A 16,690-nucleotide genomic window follows, 5' to 3' on the forward strand; every position below is an offset into this window, starting at 1 on the left:
CCTTCGCCGGCGCCGGCGCCGCCCGAAACCCCCGGCCCCCGGATCGCGGCCCTTGGGCTCCGGCGACCCCACTGCGCGAAGCCCACCGCTGGGGTCGCCGCCCTTTCTCTCCGGCTGCCCTGCTTCTTTATTCATTGTTGTGCTGCTTTCCGACGCTCACCCCTCCCCTCCTTCTCTTCCAGGATCCGGCGGGGATTTTCGAGCTGGTGGAAGTGGTGGGAAATGGCACCTACGGACAAGTCTATAAGGTCGGTGCGGGCGCCTCCTTTGTTTCCCGGGGACGGGTTGAAACTTCTGGTCCGGGGGCGCGGGGGGATGGACACGCCGCCGCCCGGAGGCCACGCCGCGCGGCTGAAGTTGGGAGAGGGGGCTCGCCTCGCCGTCCCGCTGTTTTTTAAGCAGAGTTTATATTCACACTGGCCTGAAAAGACCTCATTTCCTGGCTCTCAGATAAGGAAATAACGCTCCACTCTCAGGCATGCACTTCCATAAAATGGGAAAGCGTTTTTTTTTTTTTTTTTGCATCAGACAGCCTACATGTCCCCTCACCACCCCCAACCCCGTTTTTCCCAGATCTGGCCTTCGGAGTTGGTGTGTTCATTAAAATTCAGAATAGGCAGGCCTCGCCTGTGATTATCCCAAAGCACTGCCTTGGCCTCCTTGAGAATTGTCTTCGTGTTGCCCCGTTTGAATGCTCGCCGGGAGTCCAGGGAGCGGAGTTTGCTGATACCTGATTCTGCTTTATCACCAGCATACGTTCTACCGATGGGCGCATATTTTGGGGAACAGGGGAGGGCTGTGTGTTTGGGTAGCAGGAGCAGGAAGAATTACAGGGTGAGGATTATACAGTCTGAATTCCAGGAATAACCTGTTTGACAGGTGTGTAATTGAAACAGAAATGAGACAGAGCTCAGGAGTGGCGAGGGTGCCCAGATTTCACACCTACCCCAGGTCTTTTTCTCTTTTTTTTTAACATGATTCCCCCCCCCCCCGCCCCCAACCCCCAATCCCTTCAAACTAACAATTCGGAGACTCTGAGTGGGCCCTGAGTAATAGGCACCTGATGAGACTAAGGGTGTTACTGGTTTTGTTCAGTGCACACTGGAGATTACCCAGAGCTCTGGCTAATGGAGGCAGGGCCCTTGAATGTTTGAAACAGAATGTGAAATTCTCCGTGTTCTGATTTGTTTCTTATTACTGAAGGCTCTCTCCAAGTTATCTGTGCCCCACCGGGGGTGTTCCATAGCTGTTCCCTGTTTTCTAGTTGGATTGGGATAGGAAAAAAAAAAATCTTATGAAGCAGGGCTTTGTGGTTCGCTGTGAAGAATTGTCATTGTCTGGTGAAAAGTGGAGGAGGGGGGTGTTGGAAGCTGACTGTAGACATTTTCTTCGGCCAAATTAAGTGTGGATCCCATTGTCCCTTTTTCTGCTTTGTGAATAGGGTTTATCTATCCACAGCCCCAACTTTCCCCCGATCCCGGCCGTGTACTGGCCTGTGGTCTGAACTGGATGGAGTCCGTCTTTTTAGGTGATCTCAAGTGAATCAGCATGTGTTCTGTTGGCTAACAGTTGGGGCCAGGGCCAGGTTTTTGAATTTGAAAGAGAGCCCTGTTAAGCTCGGCCTGCCGGGCTCAACTGAATTTGGAAGCTTTTGGAAAGTTTTGGAAACGGTCGTGTTGCAACTCCCTGAGTAGCCTGCTAACTGGCTCCGAGACTGTCCTCCCCAGCCTCAGCGTTTGTTTAAGCACTGGTCGGTTTTTCCTGACCGAGTTTTTTTGGCCAGGTCCGAGTGGTGACCATCTTCGTCCAAGTGAGTTAGCCAGGGCTTGTTTTTGACCTGGTTACACAGAAGTTGGATTGTTTGGGTCTTCAAGGGTCAGCACGAACGTGAAGGCTGGTGGAAGTAGACCAGAAGCTGTTCTTGTTTTTAAACTGTAAGAGAAAAAGAGAGTGAACCGTGGATGTGTCTTCATGGGTTTAGGAGCTGGGGGTTCTTAACCGGAGCAGCTGGGGCAGGTTCACTCCCAAGGTTTCCCCTGCTCCTTCCCTCTGGTTCCACACTCTCCCCCCCAAGCTTTTGGGATCGATTTGCTAAGCACCAGGTTTGGGAAGCCGTTGGGACTGGGCAGTAACAGGCTCTCTGGCTCTCTCCTTACAAAGTACAATTGAGAAGAAATTCTCAAATTATGCAAAGCTGAGGAAACTATAGGAAATCTGTGCAACAATGGCCTGCAGTCTGAAGCAGGAGCACGACGGGAGCTTTTGCTCGCTTGCAGTTGTTTTATTATTACGGAGAATTTGAAACAGACACCGGAGAGAGAGGGAGAAGAGGCAAGCACGGGCCTCGCAGTGACCAGCACGTGACTGATCTGGTTTTTTCTGTTGTCCTTCCTCCCACCTCCATTATCTTCACACAAAACTCAGATGCCATTTCCCCATAAATACTTCAGTTGGTGTCTTTTTTTTTTTTAGGTAGTCTCCATGCTCTTCTCACACCAAAAAAAAAAAAATGAATTCCTTCCTAGCACATGTTCAGTTTTTTTTTTAATTGAAATCTGGTTGATTCCCAATGCTCCGCTGGTTTCAGGTATACAGAAAGATGATTCAGTAATGTGTATATATATGTATGTATGTAAATATTCTTTTCCAGATTCTTTTCCCTTGTAGATCATTACAGAATCTTGCGTTACCTGTGCTGTGTACTAGGTTCTCATTAGCTGTCTATTTTATGTATAGTAGTGTGTATATGTTAACCCCAAACTCCCTAATGTATCCCCCGTCTCTGCTTTGGTAACCATGTTTGTTTCAGATGTTGAGCGCTAAATTTTCCTGATCGTCTCATATATGTTTTCTTATTCTCATGATAAAGTCTTTCATATTTTTGAACTGACCCTGGGAGGTGGAGAGAGCAGAAACTGCTAACATCTCCATTTCCCCCCTCCCTCTGTTGTTGTTTCTAGAACCATTTTCATCATGCCTAGAAGCGTGTTCAGGGTTTCTGCTGGCATGATTTGCATACGGTGGTTTTGTGATTAGATTATTGACACTCTAGCATTTGTTTACTCTTCCTGAACTTCCATCAGTGTGACTAGTGTCAGAGTTTGGAAATTAAAAGAACAGTTTTAGGTGAAACACCTGTAAGCTGAGCAACCTGTAGGCCTAGTTTATTTCATTGTTATATTTTCTGTTTTTTATTTTTTTTCTGTGAACTCTTTGAGTGATTAGTGGTTGCTTGTTTTTAGAAGATTGTGTTTACATGAAGTGAATGAGTTGAGAGAGGGAGTTTGCTGAGTTTTGAGATGGTCTATGAAAATGGCTTTCTTGGGGAGTTTAGAATTTTCTCCATTCCTGACTAAAATGGTATAGTTGAACAGTACATAACTTTATTTTTAATAAAGGATGTGAGACATAGGCTGTATTCTATTTAGAGAAACTTAGTTTTTGCTTTAGGTTTTTGAGTGATCATAGGGAAGGATACTCATAAATTAAAAAGGGGAAAACATTGTGAATTTCTGTTTGCAGGGTTTCATTCGGAGTACCATACATTTATAAAAGAAGTGTCTGTAACATGTTCCTGTGCCTGTCGAGTAGTGAATGTAGTAGATGTAGTGAATTTTAATTATTGTCGTCAAAAGGGGGTGGTGATAATGGGAAGAATCCAAATCAGGATTGATAGATTGAAGTTCATTTTTGTGTCATTGGAGTTTGTTATTTTTAAATTTGGCTGGCTGTGTTTCTTTTCTTGGGGTAGCTACTCTTATTTTGCTTTTTGTGTGCATTCAGTGGCCAGTGGTCCAAAATGTCTTGGCTAAAGACAGGAAAATCCTGCACCGGCCTGGGGCATGGGGGTGGGGTGAGGGGGTGGTTAGGGAGCTGAGAATCCAGCAGCGCCCTTGCCTGGAGTCAGGGCTTCCTGACTAGAGGGACGGATGAGCATCTTGACTTTGACCCTGTCCTGGGCTGGAGGCCTTGAAGGTTGAGGAGGAGGCTCCTCCAGGCCTGAGGATGGGGAGTAGAGTTAACCTGAGAGTTGGCTACCTGTTAGGCGCTGTGCTAATACCGTCCCCCTCTTTTATTGAAAGCGGGGTATGTGTGGCCAAAGGTGACCCTCTGGGAGTGGTAGGAGGGCTAGGGAGTGGTGGGCATCTGGAGGAGGGTTTATTCCTGTTGATGTTGAGGACGCCCCTCATTCCTTGGCATCAAGGATCCACTGGAAGTTTGGGGGTCTCTGAGAATAGGAGGCTGGCTCAGATGAGATTTGGAGAAGGAGAAGGTGAGATGGTTGGCCTGGGGCAGCAGTCCAGGGGAGAGGTGGGGAAGGCCAGGCCTGGGCAGGGAGGGCATCAGAGAGAAGAGAGTTGGAATGAGTATTTAGGCTTCCTTCCTTGATCAATTCACTTCGTGTCTGCAAGCTTTGGTGTGGTCCTTTACATGGGTCCACTGTTTGCCCGCTGGATGACAAGGAGCCTTGGGATTTTTGAAAGTGCTGAACTTGCTTTGGATTGCTCAGCAGTAAAAGTGCCATGTAAATTGTGTAGCTTTGAAAAATCATCAGTGTAACATTTTGGAGCAGGCACTTAAACTTTTGTTGTGGGGGTGGGTTTCTGCAAGTGTTACCTACCTTGTCAGGATAGCGACTCTTGCTCTTAATTGAGGTGGAGACATTCACTGGGGCACAATGAACTTTGTAGAACTGCATGTTTTCCTTAAGAGGAGGGTTGATCAGCCTCTGAGTGGCATGTACAGACTTGTTCAGAGGCACAGAGTTCTTCCTGCTGGTAAGATTCTGGGCCTGAGTTGAAGGGAGGCGGAGAGGACACACACAGGCGAGTGGCTCTCTTAGAAAATAATTATCAACCCGAACTTCCAAAAACTGTTTTGAAATGAAACTAAATCAGGAATGTCAAAAGCCTTGCAGAAAAGCCAACCATCAGATGACACCCTGCTGATGATAGTTTTTTTTTAAACTCCTTATTGTTTGAAACTTTGTAATACAGTGTTTATTTCTGTAGCTTTCAGACTTGTATTTTGTCTTTTCCCCCCCCTTAATGGATCTCAGATATATGTCTGTTTCTGTGTATTGACATCATCCAAAAATATTATCCGGGGGCCCTTTTGGTACAGTGTGTGTGTTCATAGATTTTTGTGGACTGACCCTGGAAAAGCAAAGATGATTTTTGGAAAAACAGATCCTACTTTGGAAGTAATGAATCCATGAGCAGGTGTGCTAAACCAAGGAATAAGGTGGTTGTTTCATCCCTAGGGAACAAAAAAAAACTATAAACTAAAATGCATTTTAATCTAAAGGTGGATGCTTTGACACATGCACTTCATATATGGTCTTTTATTTTGTTAGTTCTCTTTCTTAGTAAATATATACTTTCATCTTGTTATGAATAGCGGCTTGAGGCAAGGTATAAATCCAGAATTGGTTAAGAAAAGGGCAAAAAATGCAAGTTTGCAAGCCGAAGGGCTGCCTGCCCTCAGAGCTGTCGGGCGTGCTCTGTCTCTCGGCCGCGCTGACTTTAGGGTGCCTGTGCTTCTCATCGTTAGCAGCAGTGCTTTCCGCTGTCTCTGTTCTGATGACTTACATTGGCAGACAGCAGCGCATGCAGGTTATCTCGCAAGTGCACGGCTCGCAGACCCAGGAGGCCGGGGTACCAAACGGGACTGTTGCCCAGAGTGCAGCACTGGGAGCTTCACTCTCTATCTTATAAAGGAAAATGTGCAAGAGTGCAGACCAATAATTGATGGTAGTGGAGTCAGGAACTTAATCCGCACTGGGTTCTCAAAATCGAACACTGCCTGTTTAGAACTTTTTGTGATGATTTTAATGGTCGAAACAATTTTAGGTCGTCACCTTACTGTTTGAAAATCAGGATTTTAAAAACTGTATTTCTCCCACAAGTAGCTAGATATTTAGCTAGTGGATCACAGGTCATCTTAAAGGTACTTGCGAATAATTGCTGTAAATATTTAGTATAAACAGATTTTTTGTGAATTCAGGTTGGTTTTAATACCGCTCTGAATTATCAGTGTTAACATATTAAAAAGCTGTGTTGAACGTTTAATTTGGGACCTGATTTTCATCGGAACATGATTATCAGGGGGTAGAGATTCCCAAGTACTTTTAGAAGATTCTGTTTACAGTTATTAATATTTTGGGCTCATAATATGACAACACAAGAATTGAATCATCAGGATACATTTGTTGGTCACAACTGAACAACGACATTTTTCGGACTTAGGGAGGGATGGTGAGGAAGAGAATGGAGACCAGGGCAACGTTAATGTCACCAGTGACCAGCGTGGCAGCTGAAAGAACGGTCTCAGGTTTTTATGATACTCTGTTAGGAGGCTGGCTCAGTAATAAACGTCAGCTGGCATCGTTCACAAGCGGAGTGCGCGATGTGTTGGCAAGCGCTGAGTTGCGCGGCAATGTTTTCTGTAAGAATTTCAAAAGGAAGGACCAAATGGTAAGTTTTAGAACTTGTCAGCTTTTAAAAACTGGGATCTTAGAAACTGACATCTGTGTAGCATCATGAGGAACTTGGAGCTAATTTCGGGAGACAGGTTAACCATATGGGGCTGGTGTCCTGCCTCTCAGGGCACTCACTGCCCTGCAGCCCGAGCTGGGCCCTGCCTGATGGTCAGGGTCCGTGCACGGTGCAGGCAGAGCGTTCACCCTCCAGGAGCACAGGGAAGACGGGGTGGACACTGTGTGCCAGACGTGTGACATCCTGAGACGGCTCTGTCTCCCCAGGCCTGCACCCAGACACAGCCCATGCACCCAACGCCAGCTTTCCAGCCTCCACGGGGCTTGGGCCATAAGATACAGTACCGATTAGACAAAGAAAGAGACAGAAAATCAGGTACAGAAAATACCATCCCGAATCTTTTTTTAAAAATTTAGTTTATTGGAGTATAGTTGATTCTACAATGTTGTGTTAATTTCTGCTGTTATAGCAGAGTGATTCAGTTTTATAAATATAAAATACACATCCTTTTTCATATTATATGCTCATTCTTTTCCATTATGGTTTATTATAGCATATTTAATATAGTTCCCTGTGGTATATAAGGTACTACTATTTAAGATCCTACAAAGATAAACAGTTTCGAAACTTAGAGTTGTCCTATTCCAAGATGATTTTAGTTGATCCATCTGAAATTGACTGCCATATTTTTAAATTATATGCTTGCATGGCTTTTTCTTGGTTTATTAGTTTTGTACACTTAACTGACTTCTAGAGATGGTAGTTATGGTTTTTGAACTACTGTTGTGATCTTTTGTGAAGAATTAGCTGTTATACCTGCCCGCTTCCCTTATATGAGTATATCATAATTTGGGGTTAAAATGGTAATTGCATTATACCGCTTATCTCTGAGCCAAGTAGTCTAATAGGATTCCGTTTTCTGTTTTAAACACTTGAAAAGTTACATCAAATGCCTAGCAGAGTTAAGCTTTTATCAACGGTTTTTTTTTTTTAAAACACTTAAGTATGACAAATGACTTATTATTTCAGATAACTTATTTTTTGTTGTGTGTCTAGCTCTTTGCGACCCTGTGGACTGCAGTATGCCAGGCTTCCCTGTCCTTCACTATCTCTTGGAGTTTGCTCAGATTCATCTCTGTTGAGTTGGTGATACCATCCAACCATTTCATCCTCTGATGCCCACTTCTCCTTTGGCCATCAAGCTTTCCCAACATCAGAGTCTTTTCCAATGAGTCAGCTCTTCACATCAGGTGGCCAAGGTATCCGAGTTTCAGCTTCTGTCCTTCCAATGAATTTTCAGGGTTGATTTCCTTTAGGATTGACTGGTTTGATCTCCTTGCTGGCCGAGGGACTCTCTAGAGTCTTCTCTAGTACCACAATTAGAAAGCATCCACTTTTCAGTGCTCAGCCTTCTTTATGGTCCAACTCTCACATCTGTACATGAGTACTGGAAAAACCATAGCCTTGACGATATGGACCTTTGTTGGCAAAGTGATGTCTCTGCTTTTTAATACGCCATCTAGATTTGTCATAGCTTTCCTTCCAAGGAGCCTATGGACTCACTTTTTTCTCCCTGGAGGGGAGCTGTTCAGGTATACGTGCCCCAGCTTTGGTGTGTCTTAGCTCTGGTCCCCGACCATCTATTTCCTGGATACCGCAGCCTTTTTTTGTTTTTAGTTTACTGCCTTAACTTTCCTGAAGCACATCCTCCAGGTGCAAAACTTTTGTCTTTGGAGAGCTGAAAATGTTTGCATTCTATCTTTGCATGGGATTTATATATTAGCTGGTGGAAAATACTGTTGGCTGGAAATCCACTTTTCTCTTGGGAATTTTGAAGACACTGCTCTTCTATTTGAGTGTGACCTGTTGTAACTTCTTTGGGGAAGCTTTTAGGATATTCTCTTTATTCCTGATGTTCTTAGGTTTTGTGGTTGTTGTGTATTGTCACTCACTGTTCCAAGAGCTTGGTTAATTCTTTTCATTAGGAGCTGCCCTTTTCTTCTGGGAAATTTTTCTTTTTTTCCCCCTCCAAATTCCCAGCCTTCTCTTTCTGAAAGTCCTATTAGTCACCTCTTTGATTTATTTTCTTATCTTTTCCTCTATTGTTTTGTAGTTTTCAGTCTTTTTTGTCCTACTATTATGAAATGCCTTTGACTTTCCATTTCAATGTTTCTATTGAATTTTAAGCCTTGTCATATTTTTAATTTATGAGAAGCCCTTTTTCACAGTTTTTTTTTTTTTGTAAACTGCACCTATTCTTTCTTGGATTTATTTCTTATCTCTCTTAGGGTGTTGGGTGTAGATATTTTTGGTTGGTTGGTTTTCTTGAGCTCCTGTATTATTTTCCCTTTTCCTCCAGACTTCATTTTTCTTATTTATTTATTTGGGTCTCTATTAGTGTGTATGTATTCTTTTTCAGATTATTTCCCCTGATTTATTATTATAAAGTATTGAGTATCGTTTCTTGTGCTATATATTGGCTATCTGTTTTATGTGTAGTAATGTGTATACGTCATCCCAGCCTCATAAGTTATTGCCGTTGCTCTACACCAGTCTCGTTCAACAGGTTTGTTCCTTTAACCAGCTCTATTGAGGTACATTTTATGTATTCTGGGGTTCACCCACCGCATGCCTGCATTTCAGGCATCTTTGGTAACGTGCTGAGTGGAATGACTGTTACAAGTCAGTGTTCAGCACGTCCCTTGCCCTCGCAAGGTCCCCCCTCCCCTTTCACAGTGAACCCCCCTGTTCCATCCCAGGGCCCCAGACAACTGCCCACCTATTTTCTGTCTATAATTTGCCCTTTTTGAACATCGTGTATAAATAAAACCATGCCGCATGTGGTCGCTGGTGTGTGCTTCCTTTCGCTTTGCACGATGTTTCAAGGTTCGTCCCGCTGCTGAGCGTGGTGGTGTGCCCCTTTGGCAGGATGGCATTCAGGCTGCCGACAGGCTGTGTTCTGTCCACCGGTTTGCCAGCTGACGGATGTCGCGGTTGTTTCTAGGTTTTGGCTGTCTGAGCCTCGCCTCTGAGACGCTTTCTGAAGAGCTCCACCTGGAGCCTTCCGCAGAAGAAGAGAGGGGGCGTTAGTCTGCCCGGGTCTCCCGCCTCCTTGTCAGCATAACTCATCACCTCCTGGTTCTGATGACCCAGCCCCTTCCCTTGAAACCATTACCTTTCCCTGCCTCCGTGTTAGTCATCGCTGTAAGTTTAGGTCATTCCTTTAAGCATGAAGAGTTTCTTATCACTGTAAAGACACACTGTGCACTATCAGTGAGGTCAGTGGTATCGGGAACTAGACCAAACCAGTTCTTCCTTTTCACATGTGTTGGGGGATTCCCTTGTCCAGAGCCAGCCATTTGCCATGTGATGCTGAAGACTGGAGTTTTCCTTTATCTCAGACAGAAACCATTGACTCACCAGGATTTTAAAAAACATAACAAAATCTATTATCCTTGGTCAGAAGGGTGTATATGAAGTTAAAGAAATGATTTGTTGCATTTTGTGGGGGAATACAGGACTTCCCAGGTGGCTCAGTGGTAAAGAATCAGCCTGCCAATGCAGAACATGCAGGAGTCATGGGTTCGATCCCTGGGTAGGGAAGATCCCCTGGAGGAGGAGGAAATGACAACCCACTCCAGTATTTCCAGCATTCTTGCCTGGAAAATCCCACGGGCAGAGGAGCCTGGTGGGCTATGGTTCATGGGGTTGTGAAGACTTGGATGTGATTAAGCGTGTGCGTGCGCACACACACACGGGGTTGGGGGGCATACAGTTACTCATTTGATTATCCTCAAGTGTACCTTTTAGGGTATTTTTTCATCTTTCATTCTAAAGAACTCTTATGCTATCTTTTATTAGAGACTTGAATGCATTCAGGTCAAATCTAAATTTAATACTAGGGTACTTTTGGAAAATTCTTGTACTTAGAGCTTTCAATTTTACCTGCTTATGATACTGACAGTCCAGAGAGGGTTGCAAAGAGTCAGACATGCCTGAGCACACACACGTAGATCCTAATAGAATGCTGTGAATGGGGACTTTCCCGGTGGTCCACTGGTTAAGAATCCATGCTTCCACCCTAGGGGCGAGGATTCGATCCCTGGTCGGGGAACCAAGATCCTGCATGCTGCGTGTTGTGGCCAAAAAAAGAAAAGAGAGTACTGTTGGCAGTCAGAACCCACGCCACATCAGCGACTCTGGGACCCTCTGTGTAACTGCGGGGTGGTTTGCTGACTATTCAGTTGGGAAGTCTCAGGTCAAAGACTAAGTGTTACCCTGGTCAGGTCTGTGCATCCAAGGGACATAGGACTTACTGGGGCCCCGAGTCAGGCAGTGAGGACGGCCCGGGGTTGAGGTTGTGCACTCCGGTGGTGCAGGCTTTTCTGGCTGTATTCATTCACCTGCGGGGGGCCCGCCTGCTGTTTTAGGGCCTTTCCTGTTTGAGCCTGGTGAGTGAGAATACCTGTTTTCTCTCTGTGTGTCTCCTTCTCCTAATTCCCAGAACAGACTTGTAGATGTTCAGCTCTTTATTCTTCCTGACTTGGGGGCTTAGCGTCTGTGCGGTTTGTTGCTGTTTGTGAGAGATCTGAGCCTGCTTTGCTAGCAGCAGCCTTTCTCTCGTCTCTTAGCCTATTGCTGGCTGTGGACATGGTGTGCCAGGCACCGTGCCGGGCTCCTTCTTGGTTTTGTTCAGTCGCTCAGAGCTCAGACTCTTTGTGACCTCATGGACTACAGCACTCCAGGCTTTCCTGTCCTCCTTTGTCTCCCAGAATTTGCTCAAACTCATGTCTGTTGAGTTGGTGGTGACATCCAGCCTCTCATTTTCTGTTGCCGCCTTCTCCTCCGGCCCTCAATCTTTCCCAGCATCAGGGTCTTTTCTAATGAGTTGGCTCTTCACATCAGGTGGCCAAAATACAGCATCTGTCCTTCCAATGAATATTCAGGGTTGATTTCCTTTAGGACTGACTAGTTTGATCTCCTTGTTGTCCAAGGGACTCTCAAGAGTCTTCTCCAACACCACAGTTCAAGAGCATCAATTCTTTGGCGCTCAGCCTTCTTTATGGTCCAAGTCTGTATGGACCTTCTTGGTAGAATTAACAAGAAAAGTGGTCAGTGCGCCGTCAGGCAGCAGGTAGCCCTCAGTTTGAGGCGGGTGATGTGGCCGGTGGGAAAGAGCAGGGGGCCGTGGGAGCCTATTACTAAGCTAGATCTGATAAAGTAGACATTGTGATATACGGTGACACTTTATGATTTAAATTCTGTCTCTGGCTGAGGCAGAGATGGGTGAGGAGCCTTGGAGGTGATGACTCATCGTCCTGGTTAATGGAATAGAGATAAGAGGGGTGTGTCCGATTGATTATGGTAATTGCCAGCCCTTTCTGTTTTCCCAGAGCACATGTCTCTTTGGAGACCTTGCATCCTCTGTCTGCTGCTCTTGTGGTGTCTGGACTTTGCCGAGTTAGCAGCTCTCAGTGGAGCCCTCCTCAGCACCCCCATGGGGAGTAGGGTGGGGAGGGCGTGCTTGTCAGACCTCGGGGTGCCCTGTGAGCAACCTGCGGTGCTCGTATTTGGAGATGAGCGACATCTTCTGTCATTTTTTTTTGCCTCATCTGTGTTGTAGTAGGGCTTCCCTGGTAGCTCAGCTGATAAAGAATCCGCCTGCAATGCATGAGGTCCCGGTTCGATTCCTGGGTCGGGAAGATTCACTGGAGAAGGGATAGGCTACTCACTCCAGTATTCTTGGGCTTCCCTGGTGGCTCAGCTATTAAAGGCTCCGCCTGCAATGTGGGAGACCTGGGTTTGGTTTCTTGGGTTGGGAAGATCCCCTGGAGAAGGGAAAGGCTACCCACTCCAGTATTCTGGCCTGGAGAAGTCCATGAACTGTTTCACGGGGTTGCAAAGAATTAGACACAGCTGAGTGACTTTCTCTTTCACTGTGTTGTAGTATGTATTGGTACTTCATTTCTTTTTGTTGCAGAATAACATTCCATTGAATCTAAGTACTAGTTTTATTTATTATTCAGTTGAGGGTCTTGTGGACTGTTTCTACTTTTGGTCAATTAGGAATACTGCTGCTGTGAACACTTGTGTGCAAGTTTTTGTATAGACTGCTTTCATTTTCTTGGTTGTCTATCTAGGAGTAGAATTGCTTTTACTGTCACATGTTAACTCTAACCTTTAGAGAAATTGCTAGTTTTCCAAAGCAACTGGACCGTTCAGCATTCCCACCAGCAGTGTATGAAGGTTCCAGTTTCTGTACCTCCTTAGCATACTTGTAATTATCTGATTATCTATTTGATTAGAGCCATCCTAGTGGTATTTCATTTTAGTGGTTTAGATTGTTTTTCTTTGATAACTAATAATGTTGAGCATCTTTTCATATGCTTGTTCGTCATTTGAATATATTAGGAGGAATGGTATTCATATCCTTTGGACATTTTTAAATTGTGTTTTTTGTTTTTTAAAGTTTTTCGTTTCTAAGAATTGTTTATGTATTCTGGATACATGTCTTTTGCCAGATGTATGACTTGCAAAGATTTTCTCCCATTCTGTGAGTTGACTTTGGTTTCTTGATGATGTACTTTGAAGCACAGAAGTATTTTTAATTTTGATAAAGGTCAGCTTACTGTTTCTCTTGCTTTGTGTGCTTGTGGTGTCATATCTAAGAACCTACTGCCTAAGCTAAGATTATTGAAGATTTCCTCTTATGTTTTTCTTTGAAATTTCATAGTTTTGACTCTTATGGTTAGCTGTTTGATCCACTTTGAATTAATTTTGTGTGGATTCGAAGTAGGGGTGCAGCTTCATTCATTTGCATGTGGATATCCGGTGGCCCAGCACCCTTTGTTGAAAGGACTATTCCTTTTCCATTCAGTTGTTTTGATACACATGTCAAAAACCATTGACCTTAAATGCGAGCATTTCTGAACTTTTTTTCCCTTATTTAAATTTCTGAACTCTGAATTCCATTCCACTCCATCCCCTTGATCTCTGTATTTATCCTGTTGCCAGGGCCACACAGCTTTGATTACTGTAGCTTTGTGGGAGGTTTGGAAATGGGGAAGAGTGAGGAGTAGTCCTCCAAGCTTGTTCTTGCAAAGGACTACTGAATTTCCGCGGCACATACTTTCAAGACGCTTTTCTGGCACTTGACAAAAGTTCTGTAGGTTAGGACTCACTCCTCTCATGATGGAAGAGCTATTGTTTTGCAGACTAATGTGTCTGTTCATGTGTGTGTGTGTGTTCACCTCCTCAGTTGTGCCCAACTCTTTGTGACCCCATAGAATGTAGCCCGCCAGGCTCCTCTGTCTATGGAATTCTCCAGGCCAGAATGCTGGAGCAGGTTGCCATTTCCTACTCCAGGGGATCTTCCTGATCCAGGGATCGAACCCGTGTCTCTTGCATTTGCAGGCAGATTCTTTACCAATCAGATCACAGACAGTTCCCACCCCATCCCCCAGTATTGGTGAGAGAACATCTAGAGATACTCTCGGTTCCTCCTGCAAATGCCTTAAGGAATGACTTGATAATGTCACTGATTCTTTCAAAACCTTTATAAATTAAGTACCATACAGTACAGCAGAGGGGAGACAAAAAGAGGCAAGGAAATGGAACCATGCCAAGCTGTCCAGATATGAAATAGCTCTCCCTAGATTATTATATCATCTCTTACAAAATTTTCACTGTGGAGAATTTCACTGTAGAAAGTCTATTCCAGATATGTACAAGTATATACTTAGGTAACATACCTATCATTATCAGAAGCATAGAGAACTATGTTTCTTAAGGAAGATCAAAGACTCTGGCCCTGAAACACTAAGAATAGTTTGCCTTGAACCTCAAGGGTTGATGAATCAAAAATTTCTGTTACAGCAGAATCTTTGGTATGCCTAAAATATGTCATCTAAGAGGAAAAAATGTGCATTGCTAGTGCAGTATTTCAGTTTGAATGATAAATGAAGAAGTTCCTACCTCCCATCACCAGGAGTAACAAATACCCAAGGATCTTTCCATTGCAATTACAGTCTGGAAACTCAGCTGGCCTTGGGACAGAGCAGGTTGTTGAAAATCTTCAGGGCTACTCATATATGAGTGCAGATAAATCTCAAATCCAACCCAATGCGGTGCTCTAAGAAACAGTAGTGACTTCAAGGCACTTTGGAAATCTGATGGTGCTGCGTAAATGCTACATAATGGTCTTGTCAGATTTAGTTTAACACTTACTATTCTTATACTCTCAAAACATAGTTTTTAACTTTTAAACTGCTTGTTTATAAATAACTAGCAAAAGAGGAACTACCCAGATCACAGATTTCACCCGTGCAACCTGCTCAGACTAAACTACAGGGAAGGGAGCTTTTGCTAAAATGCATTTCCTCTACTTGTGAAGAAGCCTTTGAGAAATGAACTTTAACTCTGAGAAGATTATGCCATTTCGTACAACATGTTTTGGGCTTCCCTGGTGGCTCAGTCAGTAAAGAGTCTGCCTGCAAGGCAGGGGATCCAGGTTCAATCTCTGGATTGGGAAGATCCCCAGGAGAAGGAAATGGCAACCCATTCCAGTATTCTTGCCTGGAGAATTCCAAGACAGAGGAGCCTGGTGGGCTACAATCCATGGGGTCACTAACAGTCACACATGACTGAGTGATAACACACACACACACACACACACAATGTATTTATACTTAATGGTTGTAATTATCTTACGTTTCAAATGAGCCCCTCTTCCCCCAAAAACAGTTTAAGAAATATATTCCTCAACCGTCTTCTGTAATTAATCAAAGAAATGTGCTTTCATCAGCAAATTGTGGGAAAGCCATGAAATTCATCATTGATATCAATCAACCCTGAATAAGCATGGAAATTAAGCATTTATGGCATTAGTGCCCGTATAAGAAGAAGAGACCAGGGACATCCCTGGTGGTCCAGTGGCTAAGATTCCACACTCCCAATTCAGAGGGCTGGGTTTGATCCCTGGTCAGGGAACTAGATCCCACATCCCACAACTAAAGATACTGTGTGCTGAAACTACAATCTGGTGTAGCCACATAAATAAAAATGTAAAAATCTTCATTTTACAAAAAATGTCTAATCAGTAATTGCAGTGTTATCAGCTGAGAGTTAGGAGTTTCATCTGTGTGTTTGAATGGATGATAATAGGAAAAGGATAAGTCAGTCATGGGGCTTCCCTGGTAGCTCAGATGGTAAAGAATCTGCCTGCAATGCAGGGGACCCAGGTTTGATCCCTAGGTTGGGAAGATGCCCTGGAGAAGTCAGTTATATGTCAGCTTTGGTTTTAGGTGGTCAGATGCCTGGATTCATATATGGCAACACGAGACCTGCTTTACTTAGCTCAGCAGGAAATGAGAGTGGGGCCTGGAGGAAACCATGCGTCTCTGGCATGTTCTTTGCAAGCTTCTCATTGGTGTTGAGGAGAGTAAGTGAAGTGTACTTCCTTCCCTAAAATGCTGATGATGAAGTGGAAATAAGATCTATATACAGGTGAACTAACCAGATTGTGTCTGATGTTTACATGTCAGAAGATGGAATTTGGAGATGAGTTCCAGTTCTCAGGAAGAATAAAACAAATGATGAGATTTGAGGGTTGAGTGCCAGAGATTAAGGTTCTCCCACATTACACTTAATTTCTTTACGTGGATTGCTTTTTCATGTCAGCGGGTCACACAATGGGGCAATGTCCAGGGCGCTTGAGAGCTGAGGGTATTCCGCACACTGATTTTGGTGGATTTAGGGAAGAATCAGGATGTGCTGAGCCCAGTGAGGACTCCTTAGACTTTGCTCTAGAAATGTGACTGTATAAATGAATGGGAATGTGCAGATGAACACTCACAAGAGAAAACAGGCTGGACATTGGAGACTGGACGGACCTGTGGGAGTTTTGGAACCGATAAGATTTATTTGAGTTAGTAAAGAAAGGGGCCATCTTGGTGGTATGTTAAAAAGATAATTGCCCTCTTGAGTACTGACTTCATGAGATCTTTTGTGTATATATTTCTTAATTTTAATCCTCATTTCCCATATGAATAATATGTAAGGTTAAATAATTTGCCTACAGTCACATAGCTAGCAGGCAGTGGAGAAACTGGGTGTTAAGGCTTTTCAGTTGACTTAAGTTTAGCACTTACCCATTTTCCAGGCTGTTTCCCAGAGTATTGGCAGGGTGATTTTAT

General features: G+C 44.1%; 1 protein-coding gene across 1 annotated transcript in view; it reads left to right on the forward strand.

Annotated features, from left to right (window-relative positions):
- Positions 1–23: 23 nt before the first annotated feature.
- Positions 24–16,690, forward strand: part of MAP4K4 (mitogen-activated protein kinase kinase kinase kinase 4) — a gene marked incomplete at its 5' end in the record, with an annotated part of 149,039 nt that continues 132,372 nt past the window's right edge. The window contains 1 exon segment of the mRNA XM_010829864.1: positions 24–248. Within this exon segment, the coding sequence (XP_010828166.1) occupies positions 24–248 (225 nt within the window).

The sequence above is a fragment of the Bison bison genome, unplaced genomic scaffold (assembly GCF_000754665.1).
Source record: "Bison bison bison isolate TAMUID 2011002044 unplaced genomic scaffold, Bison_UMD1.0 scf7180017864508, whole genome shotgun sequence".
Lineage (NCBI taxonomy): Eukaryota > Metazoa > Chordata > Mammalia > Artiodactyla > Bovidae > Bison > Bison bison.